Source organism: Phoca vitulina, unplaced genomic scaffold (assembly GCF_004348235.1).
Source record: "Phoca vitulina isolate PV1807 unplaced genomic scaffold, GSC_HSeal_1.0 scaffold58, whole genome shotgun sequence".
Taxonomy (NCBI): domain Eukaryota; kingdom Metazoa; phylum Chordata; class Mammalia; order Carnivora; family Phocidae; genus Phoca; species Phoca vitulina.
Window position 1 is genome coordinate 3,567,494 of NW_022589761.1, and position 16,921 is coordinate 3,584,414.

Genomic DNA, 16,921 nt, shown 5'->3' on the forward strand with positions numbered 1-16,921 from the left:
GTCCCGGGATCAAGTCCCACATCAGGCTCCCTGCTCAGCAGGGAGTCTGCTTCTCCCTCTGACCCTCCCCCCTCTCATGCTCTCTCTCTCTCATTCTCTCTCTCAAATCAATAAATAAAATCTTTAAAAAAAACAAAAAAAACAAAATGGTGTAGTACTGGCACAAACACAGACAAACAGAGCAATGGACTATAATGGAGAGCACAGAAATAAACTCTCACATACATGGGCAAATAACTTCTGGCACGGGTGCCAAGACCATTCAATGATGAAAGGACAGTCTTTTCAACAAATGGGGATGGGAAAACTGGATATCCACATGCAAGAAGGAGGAAGAAGAGGAATAAGAGAAGAAGTTGGACCTTTACCTTACACCACATACAAAAAATAAATCAAAATAGGTCAAAGACCTAAACAAAAACTAAAACTATAGAACTTCCGGAAGAAAACAAAGGGGGTAAGCTTCATGACATTGGATTGGCAACAACTTCTTGGATATGACATCAAAAGCACAGGCAACAAAAAAGAAAAAGTAGGTAAGCTGAATTTCATCAAAATTTAAAAATTTTGTGCATCAAAGGACACTATCAACAGAGGGAAAAGGCAACCCAGAGAATGGGAGAAAATATTTCCAAATCATACGTTTACATATAAATATATAAAAAAAACTCCTACAACTTGAGGCACCTGGGTGGCTCAGTTGGTTAAGTGTCTGACTCTTGATTTCGGCTCAGGTCATGATCTCAGGGTCCTAGGATGGAGCCCTGCGTTGGGCTCCATGCTCAGCAGAGAGTCTGCCTGAGGATTCTTTCCCTCTCCTTTTGCTCTTCCCCCGGCTCCAGCGCATGCATGCATTCTCTCTCTCTCAAATAAATAAATCTTAAAAAAATAAAGAACTCCTACAACTCAACAACAAATGAAGAAACAACCCAGTATATAAAATGGACAAAAGACTTGAATAAACATTTCTAAAGATATACAAATAGCCGATAAGCCCATGAAAAGATGCTCAACATCACTAATTTAAATGCATAGCAAAACCAGATGAGAGGGCACCTGGGTGGCTCAATCGGTTAAGCGTCTGCCTTCAGCTCAGGTCATGATCTCAGGGTCCTGGGATCGAGTCCCGCATCGGGCTCCCTGTTCAGTAGGGAGTCTGCTTCTCCCTTTCCCTCTGCCTGCCGCTCCCCCTGCTTGTGCTTTCTCTCTGTCACATAAATAAATAAAATCTTAAAAAAAAAAAAAAACCACGATGAGATAGAACATCATGTCCAGTGGGATGGCTATTATCCAAAAACAGAAAATAACAAGTGTTGGCAAAATGTGGAGAAATTGGAATGCTTGTGCGTTACTGGGATGTATGTGGGAATATAAAATAACACAGCCACTGTGGAAAATTGTACAGCGATTCTTCAGAGAAAACTAAACATAAAATCACCATATGATCCAGCAATTCTTTTTCTGGATATATACCCAGAAAAAGTGAAAGCAAGGACTAACAGATATTTGTACATCATATCAGCAGCATTAATCACAATAGCCAAAAGGTGGAAAGAATACAAGTGTCCACTGATGAATGGATAATTAAATGTGATGTATATGTAGAATGGAATATTATTCTGCCTTATAAAGGAAGGAAATTTTGACATGTGCTACAATATGGAAGAACCTTGAGGACATCATGCTAAGTGAAATAAGCCAGTCACAAAAGGACAACCGTTGCATGATTCCACTAAATGAAGCATCTGGAGTAGTCAAGTTCATAGAGACAGAAAGTAAAATGGTGGTTCAGGGGCTAGGGAAGGAGGGAATGAAGAGTTACTGTTTAATGGGTACAGAGTTTCAGTCAAGAAAGATGAAAACGTTCTGGAGATATGTGAAAAATAATAAAGAGAAATATCACTAAAATGGAGCAGGGAAGCTAGAAGGGGAGGTGACAATGAGGAGCCTTATCATTCAACATCAATTATAGGAAGAATTGTCAATTATGTACCCCAACAGAAGAATCCTCAACAGGAAAGAATCATCAATTACAGGCCCCATAACAAAAAGATGTCCATTGCATCTCCTATAAGAAATCACCCTCCACCTGGGGCGCCTGGGTGGCTCAGTTGTTAAGCATCTGCCTTCGGCTCAGGTCATGATCCCAGGCTCCTGGGATCGAGCCCCACGTCGGGCTCCCTGCTCAGCAGGAAGCCTGCTTCTGCCACTCCCCCTGCTTGTGTTCCCTCTCTAGCTGTGTCTCTCTCTGTCAAATAAATAAATAAAATAAAATCTTTAAAAAAAAAAAAAAAAAAGAAATCACCCTCCACCTACAACTCAGCCAATGAGAAACCACCATCACCTTGGACTCGTGCTTTTCTCCAATTGAATTTGTTCAAAACAACCCCTCCCATCTTCCTCATTCTTCTCCATAAAATAAGATTCCTCTCCTTTGTTGGACTTGCCTATCGTTTTGCCATAGCTTGTTTGTCCCAAATTGAGATTCTCCGTTATTCCCAAATAAACCCATTTTTGCTGGTAAAAGAACTAACCCTTTTATTGTTAAGGTTAACAGGGGGGATGGTTGCACAACAATGTGAATGTACTTAATGCCATTGAATTATATGCTTAAAAATGGTTAATATGGTAATCTTTATGCTATGCATCTTTTACCACAATTTTTAAAAAAGAACAAAAGAACTGGAAAAGCTATTTTTAACTTTTAGAATCAACCTATAGACAAAACAGAAAGACTTCATTATGATTGCAGATCAGAATACCAATAAGATGTAGAAATACAAGCACAGATAATAGAAGCTGAGAATTTACAAAAAAAGATGTGAGCTTACGGGAGGTAGAGATGTTAATATCTTCATCCTCTCAAGCTGAGAGTGAAAAGGCACCATCTGTCCTTGACGGAATAAGAAATAGAAAGTGTAAGTATATTGTTAAAGATACAACAATAACCAACTTTAGAACTAAAACTAGTAATATGTGTATTAAGAAACTAAGAGGGAAGGAACAGAGGGGTTCTGGAAATGTGTTAAATCCATATCCACCATTGGATGAGATCATTTGAAAATGTCTGTACTATACAAATTAAGAAATAATAATATAGATGTTATTTAAATAGCCTTTTATAAAAAATGATGTTATTTGTTTGATGTTATTTATTGAGTCACCCAGGCACCCCATCAGTATTCTTTTGTAATTGATTACATTCTATTTTTATCTTTATTTCTTTTTAAAAAAATATTTTATTTTAGGGGACCTGGGTGGCTCAGTCGGTTAAGCGTCTGCCTTTGGCTCTGGTCCTGATCCCCGGGTCCTGGGATCGAGCCCCCCATCAGGCTCCCTGCTCAGGGGAGAGCCTACTTCTCCCTCTGCCTCTCCCCCTGCTTGTACATGCGTGCACTCACTCTCTCTCTCTGCCAAATAAATAAATAAAATCTTAAAAAAAAGAATACTGATAAATTGAGTTCTTTGGGGAGAAAAACAGCAAAATATTAAAATGGCTAGAAAGCATAATCAGGAAAAATAATAATGCAAATAAACAAATCAACAATCCCTAAAATGGATGGAACTACACAATTTTTTTTAAAGATTTTATTTATTTATTTGACAGAGAGACACAGCGAGAGAGGGAACACAAGCAGGGGGAGTGGGAGAGGGAGAAGCAGGTCTCCCACGGAGCAGGGAGCCCGATGCGGGGCTCGATCCCAGGACCCTGGGATCATGACTTGAGCCGAAGGCAGACGCCCAATGACTGAGCCACCCAGGCGCCCCTGGTAGCCATATATTTTTAAAATGTGAAACCCTGGAATATGCTGAATGGTTCTCTAGAAATTAAAATTATCTTGAGAAGAAACAAAAAACCTGAACAGGCTGATGACCCTAGAGAAATGTGAAAAGAAGTCAAAATAATATATTTATTTTTAAAAGATTTTTACTTGTCAGAGAGAGAGAGAGAAAGAGAACACAAGCAGGGGGGAGCGGTAAGCAGAGGAAGAAGCAGGCTCCCTCAGAGTTAACAGACTGAGCCACCCAGGCATCCCAAAATAATATATTTAAAAGAGAGGTCCAACTCAGATGGTTTTATGGAGAGTCCTCTGATTTCCCCACAATAGTCACATAACTACATAAAGAAGTTATAACTTTGTGATTTATTTTTTCAAACTTTAAATATCTGATCCATTGGGAATGCATTTAGATTTAAGGAAGGAGGTGAGACTCCCTGTCTGCTGATTCTGGTTTCCTCACTTCCTCATGAGTGAGTGCCACTTGAGCACCAGCTCAGCTAGGGCTGCCTCCTCCAGTGCCCTGGAGTAGAAATCCTGTGAGCCATTATATCACCCATTTCACAAATGGGCCACAAAGGGTTTCTACCGTGATGCCCTTAAAACTCCGGACTACCATTTGTATAATCTCTCCTTCTTATATCTTTTTTTAAAGATTCTCTTATTTTTTTTTTGAGAGAGAGAGAGAGACAGCATAAGTTGGGGGGGGGGGTGGATAGGGAGAGGGAGACTCCCAAGCCGACTCAGCACTAAGCACAGAGCCCTACCCAGAGCTTAATCTCAGGACACCGAGATCATGATCTGAGCTGAAACCAAGAGCCCGGAGCTTAACAGACTGTTAACACCCAGGCACCCCTAAAGATTTTTATTTTTAAATAATCTCTACACCCAACCTGGGGCTGGAACTCACAACCCCGAGATCAAGAGATGCATGCTCCACTGACTGAGCCTGCCAGGTGCCCCTCTCCCCCTTAAATCTTGCCAGTTTACATATTAGAGAAAAGAATCATTAATGTTTAAAATCAAAATGTCTAGTGAATGTCTAATTCAAAAGACTTGGATTCTCTATACCCAAGAATTGAAATATTTATATGCTAATGAGGTCCACACAGCAGCATTATTCACAATATCCAAAAAGTGGAAAAAACATGTGTCCATTGACAGATTAGTGGATAAACAAAAGTGGTATATACATATAATGGAATTTTCTTCAGCCCTAGGAAGTAAGAAAATTCTAACATATGCTACGAATGGATGAACCTTGAACACAGTATGCTAAGTGAAACGAAACGACAAATACTGCATGATTCCACTTACATGAAGTAGAGTAGTCAAAATCATAAAAGATAGAAGAACTTGAGGACTTGTTATTGAATGGGTATAGTTTCAGTTTTACTAGATGAAAAGAGTTCTAGACATTGGTTTCACAACAATGTTGATGTATTTAACACTATTGAACCAAACACTTAAAAATGGTTAAAATGGTAAATTTTATATTTTGCCTCAACTGAAAAAAACAGCAGGTGAATAACATGCATGAGTCAAGGGTTTAGGGGGCTGTCCCCCTCCACACACAACAATGTCCCCATTCTAAAGGTGCCCTCCCCCCCCCAGGGAGTTCACACAACACAGTTGCCCCCAAAAGGTCCTCCCACAGGCCCTTGTGTGCCCATGGGATGGGGGTGCAGTGGGGGTGTCTGTGTGGGGTGGGGGTTTCTGTGTGGGGGTGTCTGTGTGGGCTGGAGTGGGAGTGTGAGGTGGGGTAGAAGTGTCTGTGTGGGGTGGGGTAGGAGTGTGTGTGTGGGTTGGGGTCGGTAGGGTGGGGGGTGTCTATGGGGGTTGGATTGGGAGTGTGAGATGGGGTAGAAGTGTCTTTGGGGTGGTGTCTGTGTGGGGCAGGGTGGAGTGGGGTGGGGGGGTTGTCTGGAAGTTTACACCACACCCCACAGCCCAGCTCCAACCTCTGAGGAAAGGACCATCTGGGCCGAGTCTCGGCGTCCAAGTTTGCTTTAACTTGGCTTCTTAATGGCCGGGTGACAGCGACTGTCTTCTTCCCGATCCCTTCCCCCAGCCCCCAACCCCTGACCCATTTTAAGTGTACAATTTAGTGTCTTTTTAGCAAATGCAAGAGTGGTGCAACTATCACCGCAATCCAGTTTTTGGACATTTCCCTAAGCCCACTTTGCCTTTCTGAATCCCCGCGTCCTCAACTGTAAATGGAGATGACACGAGGCTAGCACGGATCGGCCACCGGCAGATTTTACCTATTATTATACTTGCTGATGACGGTCTGTTTTTATATTACTATCCTTTCCCTCTCGCAGTGCGACCTAGCCCGCCGCGCCAGCGCGAGGACCGCGTCCAGTGGGGGCGAGGAGGTGGGACTGGGGTCGCGAAGGCTCGGCGTGGGTTCTGCCCAGGCGGCCCGTACCGCCCCACCGCCTGCGATCGCGCAATCGGGCCTCTCCCGGCGCCCTGGCTGCGGCGGGCGACGCAGCTGCGGGCTGGATTGGTGATGCCTGGGCGCTGCGCGCGCCTGCGCAGTGGGGAGGGTCGTGAGCGCGCCGCGGCGCTGCGGGAGATCCCTCGGAGCGTGGTTGCGGCTACTCGATCCCGCACTGCCGCACCATGGCGGAGGAGGAGCTGGAGGCTCTGAGGAAACAGAGGCTGGCCGAACTGCAGGCGAAGCATGGGGTGAGTACGCCCGTCCCCGCCGGGTCCGTCCCCGCCGGGCGCCGTCCTCGCCCGGGGTGGAGGGCGCGGCCCCGGGCGGAGGCTTGGGACGCCGCGGCTGGAGCTCGCCCCGCGGGCCCAGGACCCCGCCGCTGCCCCCGAGGCCGGCCTCGGCCCCTCCGGGCGTGTGGGCGGTGGGCCGCCGGGCCGCCAGGCCGACCGCGTGCGGTCCCCGCACGGTCCGGCGCTGGGCCTCTTCGGGTCGGCGTCGCTCCGGAGCGGAATGCTCAGCCCCTCAGCTCTCTCGGTCCCCTTAGCTTCGGGTCTAGCCGGCTCCGACTGCTTTCCAGCCGAATTGTTTCCTAGAATTCGGGTGTTCTGACCCAAATAGTTGACGTTGTTTGAGGGTCTGCTGTGTGCCAGGTGCTGCGGGTACAGAGGGGAACATCCTCTCTGACGGAGTTGATGGTCCCGGGGAGGAGCCACACACTAAACACGAATCCCGTAGATAAAGTGCTCAAGTTAATGACTTTCTGTGCGGGGAGGGGACCACCGTGGTAGGGCTGGAGCGGGACGGTCTCCCGGGAAGCGGCGAGTGAATGAGCGTCCCCAATAACGAAGCAAATGTTACTATCCAGAAATTTCCCTCACACTACGGTTTCGTAGTATAGGGACTCCCCTCCCTCATGGTTGCTTGTATTTAAAACATGCTGCTAGGGCGCCTGGGTGGCTCAGTTGGTTGGGCGACTGCCTTCGGCTTAGGTCATGATCCTGGAGTCCCTGGATCGAGTCCCATATCGGGCTCCCTGCTCAGCGGGGGGTCTGCTTCTCCCTCTGACCCTCCCCCCTCTCATGTGCTTTCTCTCTCTCATTCTCTCTCTCTCAAATAAATAAATAAAATCTTTAAAAAAAAATAAAAATAAAAATAAAACATGCTGCTAGATTGTGATTTTAGAAGCTTATCGAAACCTTGTAGTAAGTTGAAACTATCCCACTGATTTCTGTGAGGCCCAGCTTTTAATTATTTGGTAATAATTTGATCTCTACCACTGCAGGAGCCTTAAGTATCAGAAACAAGAAAGTGGCTCCTACTTTTTTATGTGAAATTACTCTACTAAAAAGATACGATTTTTTTTTCCAGGATCCTGGCGATGCAGCACAACAGGAAGCAAAACACAGGTATGGGCTGGAGCTCTGAACTTTTTGAAGGGTGGTTTCACCAAATTGTTTTTTTTTAGTTTAGTTATTTTAATAGGCGTGTGAATTTAAAGTTTTTCCTGGCGTAGAGATTTTTCCGTAAGTAATCAGGGTAGTTTCATTATTAATTTGTTAATTAAAGAAACGTGTGTAGAACTCCACATACTTGTATTATAATTGGTTGATGTTTGCTTGTCTGCTAAACTGTGATTACCTTAAAATGAGCCTCATAATGACTACCTCATAGGGATTTTGTGAGGATTACATGGGGACAGTGCCTCACATTTACTGTTCTTACTGCTGTTTTATTCCCAGCACATGGCAGGGCACCTCATACATAGCGGGTTTATTGAATGAAGACCTAGTTGTCTCACATGCTATCTTTTCTTCTTTCTAACTGTGATTTTTAAAAATAAGACATAAAATTTACATAATTTTTTAAGTGTGAAGTTCATTTGTTAACTATATTCTCATTGTTATGTAACAAATCTTTAGAACTTTTCCATCTTGCAAAACAAACTACTTACTGAACAACAACACATTTTCCCCTCTCCACATCATGCTGCCATTTAATTAATTCATTCAGCAAATATATGTATATTTTTTAAGATGTATTTATTTAGGGGGCGCCTGGGTGGCTCAGTTGTTAAGCGTCTGCCTTCGGCTCAGGTCATGATCCCAGGGTCCTGGGATCGAGCCCCACATCGGGCTCCCTGCTCAGCGGGAAGCTTGCTTCTCCCTCTCCCACTCTGCCTGCTTGTGTTCCCTCTCTCGCTGTCTCTTTCTGTCAAATAAATAAAATCTTTAAAAAAAGATTATTTTATAGAGAGAGAGTGCACATGTGAGTGAGGGGAGAGGGAGAGGGGGAGAATCCCAGGCATACTCCCCGGTGAACTTAGAGCCCCGCTTGGGCTCCAGATATCATGACCCCGAGATTATGACCTGAGCCAAAATCAAGAGTCGGATGATCAGCCGACTGATACACCAAGGTGCCACCATTCAGCAAATATTCATTGAGCACTAGGTCTGGGTCAGGCACTGTGTTGGATCTGTACAAACAGGCAGAGCAGAGAAGGTTCTGTCCTTACATGGCTTGTTAGTGGTAGAAGAAAGATGGTGCTAAGAAAAAAATAAAACTACATGAATTTCATTGATTCTGAGATGTACATTTTTTCACATTTTAACATAGATTAGGTCTCATAAATGATCACTCTTGTCCTGGATTCTTCCAGAGAAGATTTATTTTTGCTTCTGCCATCACTTGGGTACATTTCTAACCTGAGATATTTTAAAATTAAATTCTGTGCCTTAGATTCCACTTCCCCCCAAGCAGTGTAAGGCCTGCAAGAACTTGAAGTTCAAACTCTCAGAGGAATTTTTTTCTTCTTCCACTCAGGGCCAAGGCTGATTCATGCATCCTTCCTTGCTGTCCCTTTCTGTGTGGCCGGTTTATTTTTTGTTTACCTTGTACTGTGGGTGTTACTCTTTGATGCCCCAGCTTTGAGTAGGGGTCTCCTATTAGACTCATCTAGGGTGTTTTTTGTTGTTCTTAGAGGTATATAAAACTTGGTGCATCTTACAACCGATGGCATCTCAGATTCAGTGAAATATAGTAACGGTAGTTCACAGCAGGGTTGAAGTACTCAGGAGCCATAAGGAAATGGCCTGTGGAAGTGGGCTATACGCTCCTCAGGTAGGGGTGGTTAGTAGGTACAGCCAGCCCCAGCTCCCCTTCTAATTCAGCCAGAGGATCTGCTTTTGTCTGTGTTGTGTATTAAGTTCCCTAAATGACTTCATTGGGGGAAAATTTTTTTTTGCTACTTAAAAGTTTGAAACCACTGTCCTATGAACCTGAACTAGTTGCAAGGATAGTTGCAGTGTTATAATGTCACTCCCTCTGGTGACTCAAAGAGTGGAACTGAGAGTCTTGAAACATGGGGCTCAGGGGAGCCTGGGTGGCTCAGTTGGTTAAGCTTCCAGCTCTTGGTTTTGGTTCAGGTCATGATCTCATGGGTTGTGAGATCAAGTCCCGCGTCGGGCTCCACACTCAGCAAGGAGTCTGCTTGAAGATTTTCTCCCTCCTCCTCTGCCCCTCCCCCCACTTGGGTGCACAAGCTCGTGCGTGTGCGCGCTCATGCTCTCTCTGAAATAAGAAATCTTTAAAAAAAAAAAAAAGAAAAGTAACATGAGGCCTTGTTCTAGCTTGGCCATGATTATCTGTGTCCCCATAAGATAGCCTCCCTAGGTCTCAGCTTCTTCATCTCCAAAAATACCAGACAGATTAATCGTTTGGTCCTTTAATTGCTTGGAATCTCACCACAAATTCCTAGAACCTCTCACACACTGCATACTTAATAAATGTTGGTAATGGTGGTTAAACTAAAACTCCACCCTGAATTATGAAAATGTAAAGTTTTATCTTTCAGTCTGGTAGGTTTACACCCACATAAAATAAAGCCAGCTTCCGAGGGCAGAGGTAGCCTCTTCTCCTTGACTGGGTGCTGCCACCGCGCAGCGCCTGCTGTAATGCGGTCCGTGCACACGGGAGGCCTCCATCTTGGGAAACCTATTGTGTGAGTTCCATTTTTGTATGTTCAGTAGGAATGCTGACAGCATAGTTCTAATTTTGCTGACCTGTTTTTGTTGTAGGGAAGCAGAAATGAGAAACAGTATCTTAGCCCAAGTCCTGGATCAGTCAGCCCGGGCCCGTTGTAAGCATCTTCAGTTTCCTTTAAGTTATTTCCATAACATTGACTTGAGTTAGTTGAATAGGGAAAGATACATGAAATCATTGCTAATTCTGGATTAAGTATTTAACCTAAAAACACAATACGGATAATATTGTAAGAAATGTAAAGTTTATAAACCTAAGGAAATGCATTTAAATCGTTATTAAAAATACCAGCTCAGTTCTCTCTTACCAAGGAGATGATCTCCAAGTGCACCTTAGGTAAGATTTACAGGAAACAACTTGTAAATCAAGTCAATCACAAAATGTGGCTGGTAGTTGATGTGGGTGAAGGGGACTTGGCGGGGGGGCGCTTACTGTCTCTGTTTTAGTGTATGTTCATAATTCTTCATAATAAATACCAAAACAGTGTAGAAAAAAATAATAAAATAAGCCAGTCGGAATAAACTAGTATCTTTCGTATTGTGACTTGAAGCCCAGCTTAGAAGCAGCCTTAGATGGAGCATCACAATTATATATGTGTAGTAGTAGAGAAGTTGTGTTCCAGAGGGCAATCGTTTAAAAAAAAAAAAAATCAGGCTTAGAATCCCAGGATGCAAGTTTAATCTTGGCTCTCCCACTACCTGTGTGTGGCTTTGACTGAGATTGGCATGGCTGAACTTCAGTTTCCCCTTTTTAAGAGGGGTAATAGTACCATCTGCCCCACCTACCTACCTTGCTAGTCTCAAAATATGTCTGTGAAGTGCTTTGGAAATGTCAGTGCGTAGTTTTAAGTTATATAAGTGCATTTAGTTTTGACTCCTTCTTTTTCTTTTTAGTAAGTAACTTAGCACTTGTAAAGCCCGAAAAAACTAAAGCAGTAGAGAATTACCTCATACAGATGGCAAGATATGGACAACTAAGTGGGAAGGTAAGCTTGGACTGCCTTGAGGCAGTTCTACCTATTTTTACCTAACTTTATCAAAAAATCTTCAAAAGGTCAATTTTCAGAAAGGTTATAGAAATTCTTGTTGACTATTTCAGTGAGGCAGTTTATAAAGGAGAGAACTGTAGTATCTGCCATAAATCCTAAAAGATAACTAATTGCCTTTCCTAAAATTCTCTGCTGATTTCCTTTACCGACGTTGCTATGGAACCTTGATGTGTTTGTGACCCAGTGACTCTTAGGGTCAGCATCTAATTCCTTCTACATTGGAAACAGGTTTGTCAATGGTACCAATTAAAGACTACCAATATAGGTAGAAGTTAAGCTTGTTTTGCAAATGAGGAGGTGCTGAAATTTCTGATTATGCTGCTGTAATGCCATGATGAGTCTATTCTGGTGAGCCTGACCGTCCTTCAAGATCCAGATGAGCCCCACCTGCTCTGGAAACCACCTGCTGCCACCACAGCCTGCGAGAATCAGTCCTGCCCTGAACCCCCTTACCCTAAGAGCACATGTGGAAGAGACAACGGCTGGTGCATCTTTTTTGAGTGATTTCCCTCCTGCATTTAAGCTTCTCAAGGGCAGAGGCAATGTGTCTCTGTTCCTGACCCTTAACACAGTGGTATAGGTGGTTGTCATTGTTGGCTAGTGGTGATAAAGGTGTTCTTACCCAATGTTGACTTTGGAATTTCCTGAGAAAGCTAATTTTGATGGCTACTTTCCCACCCTCCTCAAATGAGGCTAGCAGAGCAAAATTCTTTTGGAACTTAAGCCAACTCAGAACTTCCCATCTTGCCTTTCCTTCCCTCTTGACCTCTGCCCCCACATCCCAGAAAAATTAAAACCATTCAGTCTACTAAGGTAAACTCTCTGTTTAAAAAAAAGTACTGTTTTTCTTTCTGGTTATCCTAGGTATCAGAACAAGGTTTAATAGAAATCCTTGAAAAAGTAAGCCAACAAACAGAAAAGAAAACCACAGTTAAAGTAAGTGTCCCCAAATGCTCATGGCAAAAGAAAAAGATTGCTATTTTAAGTGATAAATGTTAAATACACATCTACTGTAACAAAACGTGTTTCAGCCCATAGACATTTCCATTTTGTAAGAGGTGAAAGTTTGGGGAGCAAGGTTGCACGTACTGAGGGGTCTGTCGTTCCCCTCCCCCCATAGACCTGAAACACTAAGCTGTTTTAAAGACGTAGTGTCTTGCTCTAGTAGGTAGACCTTGTTCTTCTCAGAAAGTCTGAGTTATGCTTTATTAAACATGTTATGACCCTCATTTAATTTCCCCCTCCCCCAGTTCAACAGAAGAAAAGTCATGGACTCTGATGAAGAGGACGATTATTGAAATTTAAGATGTTTAGAGACTGGAACTTAATGGAACAGTTCTAGGACAGATAAGACTGGGTAGAAGTGAAGATCTGATTGTTTACTTTGTTTATTGTCTATATGCCTTTTAAAAAAATAAACTTGTTATGCAAAATAAAACAATTTGGGCAAAGTTGTTTTTGTACCATTGCTGAAGGAACAGAAGATCTGCATTTTGAATTTTTTCTTTCCCACCAAAAGTTTTGAAACGTGTAGCAGCATGAATACATCCTCTGTAAATGTGATGTTAGTGTTAGGTAGGAAAATGGCCTTTACAGAAATAGAAGCCAGCTTACTCTTCAGTAAGAAGAAAATAGCATCCAGTAACATCATGGTAGTTAAAACCCACGGATTAAGAGGAATCAACTTTAATATCTAATACTTAATGTCTAATATTTCCAAGACCTAGGTTCTGAAACCAGGTAAACTATTCTTCTTCCTGAAGGTAGTATTCACATTTAATATAAGAAAATTCATAGCTTTGGTTTCATTTATAATCTGCTTTTCAAAGGCATTGAGATCAAATGATCTGACAAATATCCCCCCTACCCAAGACAGTCTGTAACTAGAGTGATACTTGAATTGCAGAAAATTACCACAGTAACTGGGAGATACTGGTAGTAATACTTCAACAGTAATAAACATGTTGGTAAGAGAAGTGCCTTCTAATGATTAAAATCCAGCTGAGACAGTTTAGCAGTTAAACATTTTGGTAGAAATATTCTGAGTTCTTCACTGATAAAGTGGCAGGTAACTTAAATGGCATCTCTTACGTTGTCCTCCCACTAGGTTTGGAAACTTGTGTGAGTAAATTGACCTGTCAGGTGTGTTTTGTGTAAACTTTAGAGGTTCCAGCCCCAGGAGGAAGTCCATAACATTTTATGAGGTGACTAGAATTAGTAGCAGGAGAGTAACAGGAAAAGTAGTTTACAATCCCAGTCTCTGCTTTAGCTAGCATACTGCTAATCTATGTTTAAACTGTGTATTTGAGAGGTTACTGTTTTTGAGGCTTGAAATTTGGAACTACAGCCCACGAAAAAAGTCAGTGTTGAAGCATCTAGCGTTCCCAAATAAACAAATGAGTAGAACTGTTCCATCAAATTTTTTTTTTTTTTTAAGGAACAGAATTAGATAGTCATGTAAATTTCCCTCAGGGATTTTAAAAAACATCCCTATTACAGGTGAACTTTGCTTCAGGTCTCATTTACATAAAAACGCTGGAGGGAGACTAGAGGATTCTCAGCAAGTTTTGTCACATGCTTCCTCCTACAGAATAACCACTGTCCCGATGGCAAATACCTATGTGAATGTGTTTAAACTGTCAAACCCCTGTCCTGTCCTCCAGAGACCGTTGAGGATGGAAAGTGGTTCTGTACACACGGATAAAAGTTCTGGAAGGCAGAAAGGGGGTGGAGTATATTTTGGTCTAGGAAATGGGGAGTGGTTATTCTAAATTTAATTGACAATACTTTGAATTCAAACCATTCTTACACAGAATAGAAATTTGGGCATTACCAATTTCTGAGTTGTCAAATCAAGTTTAGTTTTAAGTGGGAAAGCAAGTTGTAGAAAAACAAGTGTTTTTAAAAATAATTGAGGTGGTCACTTTGGGTAGCTCACCCTGCTGAGTAGCTCAAGAAGCAGCTTGTCCCCTAAAACAGTCTCATTCAAGGTATTTATATCTATCTATCTCCAGAAGAAGAACACACCACATTGGAAACTGCCAGTTCACATGACTCCACCAAGTAGGCCTTGACTGCAGCTCTGATAGTGCAAGCAAATCAGCCCCCTTCTTTCTCTGAACCTGTTTCTTCATTTGACAATTTTACCAGTCAGGGGGATTGTTAGAAATAAATACAGTGGGTATACACGAAAGTTTTCAAAATTATATTGCACTACCCCAAAAAATAGGTCATACTAAATGTGTGTATTTGCAACTTGGCTGTGCTGATAAGTTTCTTAATTAGGGTGGGAGCAAACCACAACAACTTGCCAATAAGGTGGTTTTGTTTTAAAACTGGGAGAAAAAGGAAAAATAGAAATTAGCAGAGCAACAGTGCTTATTTCCTTTTTGGGCTAAGAAGCTGTATTACATTCATTTTTTATCTGATTTTTTTTAAAAAACATTTTTGTGGGCCCTAGTTATTGCACCTACTAGATTAAGTCAGGCCTAAGCAGGTGAATGGATAATGGTCTGCTCTGAATGATCCAGTTTACATATTTCAGTGACATCAGGAACTGAAAAATGTATATCCATCCAATGGGAGAAGATCTTTCCATACACAGAGCACATGTTTATAGCAGACAGGCTGCAAAATAACTCTCTCTCCAGAGCAAGACATGAACTAAAAAAGTGTACCATGACACGTTCAAGAATCATAAAGTTTACTGTTTCTTTCCCATCATTTGGCACATATCCAAGGCACGTTAGAAAATTAGAAATCATAAATTACTTTGTAGAAAAATAATCAGCCCCTCCCTTCTATACATACACAAGTATTTCCAAGAACATGCACAAAACCATTCCTGTATTACAAAGTTACTTGAAAATGTACTCAGGACAAACCCATGTTTGCGGCTGTAGGCCAATTAGTAACATAAAAAAATAAGAGTATAATCTATAGAAATTTATAAAAAGGAATAAATGGCAATAAATTCTAACTGAAAGAACTCTCACCTGGTTTGTGCTGTAAGTTTTGAATCTGAATCAAAAGACTAAGAAAAGATGTGCCAAATCTCTCTTGTTCAGTAACCATCAGTCAGGTGTGACATCTAAGGGAGGTTTTTAACGGAAGGGCATGTGTCTCGAGAGACTGATACAGGTGCAGTGATCAAATATCTGTACTTACTTTGTTGGAAGAAAAATTATACACAACTTTTCCCACATACATAGTGTAGAATAGGTCCTAAATGTCCTTTTCATTAAAATGAACATCACAACGGCATGTAGGCATCTTTGGGTTCAAGTGTTGCTTTGCAAAGGAACATTTTCCAGTCCTCTTTTCCTCATTCCCACGTGTTGCTTCTGCCTGGCCTCCATGGTACCATGAAACCTAAATTGCTTCTCTTCAGCTGATCCCAGATGGAGGAATTCTTTCGGCCTATGGTTTGCTTGTTTGTCCACATCACGGAGGTTAGCACCTTTCGTTAGGAGGAGGTCAGAATCTGGTCGTGAAACCTCGCACGGGAGCCAGGGAGCTCCTGCCACTTCAGAAGAAACCTACGCCTGCTCTTAAGGATCTGGACACTGCTGAAGTCGGTGTGCACTCCTTTTCCAGTGCACGCACCAGCTTTGGAGAGAAAAGAGACGGTGATCGTTTTCTTGGTCGCATTACTTCCCTCAGCCACAGAACAGCTTTCAGGAACTTTCTGCTTTTCTCGCAAATCCAACAAAGTACATTTCAGTTCCCAGCTGTGTTCCTGCTTGGCACCTCCCTGCCGAGGACTCACTTCTTGGCAGCCAATGTAACAACTGCTTATCACCACTAAGACTGGGACGTGACATCAGCCTCTCTGGAAGTGGCTAGGTGGCCGGCAGTCCCTGGGTTCTGGGATACGACTGTGTCCTCGACTGTGTGTCTACGCAGCATCCGCCTGTTTGCAGGAACACTTTGTTTCGGTCCAGGCCGCTCGGGCTGATTGCCGTGCCCTCTGTCAGCACTCTCAGATCTGCTCTGGTCTGGCAGGTGGTTCTGTTTCCCTGTGACTCTTTGCCTCCCTGGCTGAAGAAATGGTACAATTCAAGCAGTTCATTTGCACTGCACTTTAAACAAGAACCACACAAGAATGGCGCTCTTGGGTGCTGTTTGTCACCCCATGTGCTTGGTACTTTCTGGGCATCATTTCAGCTCTGACACCCCCGTGGGGACAGGATGACGTGTGTGTACTCCATGTGTCAGACACAATGTCAGTGCTTTACCTATTTGCACATTTACTCTTTATAACTCTTAACGGGTGTACTAATTGCTGTCCCCATTTACAACTGAGGACACAGGATCAGCAAATGGAAGCAACCTACGTGAAGTCCCACAGCTCACAAGGGAAAAGCACTTGATGGAACCCAAGCAGATTTCAGAGTTGGCGGGTTTCCCATGCAGCAGCACGTCTGTTAGCAAAGTCACGAAAGGTTACATAGATCGAAATGAGTCATGTTAACAAACATCGCTTTGATTCTCTAAAACAAAGATTTAGAGCTTCTGTATCTTTGCTGTAAAGTCTGCTTCTCATCAACAGTCATGTAATGCAAGGAGCAATAGGAAAAGTCACGTTTCTGAGAAGAGTCACCTAATCGT

The 16,921-nt window shown here is 42.7% G+C and overlaps 2 protein-coding genes across 5 annotated transcripts in view; one reads left to right on the plus strand and one right to left on the minus strand.

The window, feature by feature from the left end:
* Positions 1-6,306: 6,306 nt before the first annotated feature.
* PDCD5 (programmed cell death 5) lies at positions 6,307-12,749 on the plus strand. The gene is made up of 6 exons (XM_032390465.1): positions 6,307-6,473; positions 7,594-7,631; positions 10,299-10,360; positions 11,157-11,248; positions 12,176-12,247; positions 12,562-12,749. The coding sequence occupies exons 1-6, from the start codon at positions 6,408-6,410 to the stop codon at positions 12,607-12,609; spliced, it is 378 nt and encodes a 125-aa protein (XP_032246356.1). The 5' UTR covers positions 6,307-6,407; the 3' UTR covers positions 12,610-12,749.
* The window catches only part of ANKRD27 (ankyrin repeat domain 27), a 50,111-nt gene continuing 45,928 nt past the window's right edge, over positions 12,739-16,921 (minus strand). Inside the window, exon 29 of one of the 4 annotated variants that reach the window (XM_032390462.1) lies at positions 12,739-16,347. In XM_032390462.1, coding sequence (XP_032246353.1) covers positions 16,153-16,347 — 195 coding nt within the window. In that variant the 3' untranslated portion in view covers positions 12,739-16,152. Of the gene's footprint in view, positions 16,914-16,921 lie in introns of all 4 variants that reach the window. The other 3 variants (XM_032390461.1, XM_032390463.1, XM_032390464.1) reach the window with 3 other exon arrangements.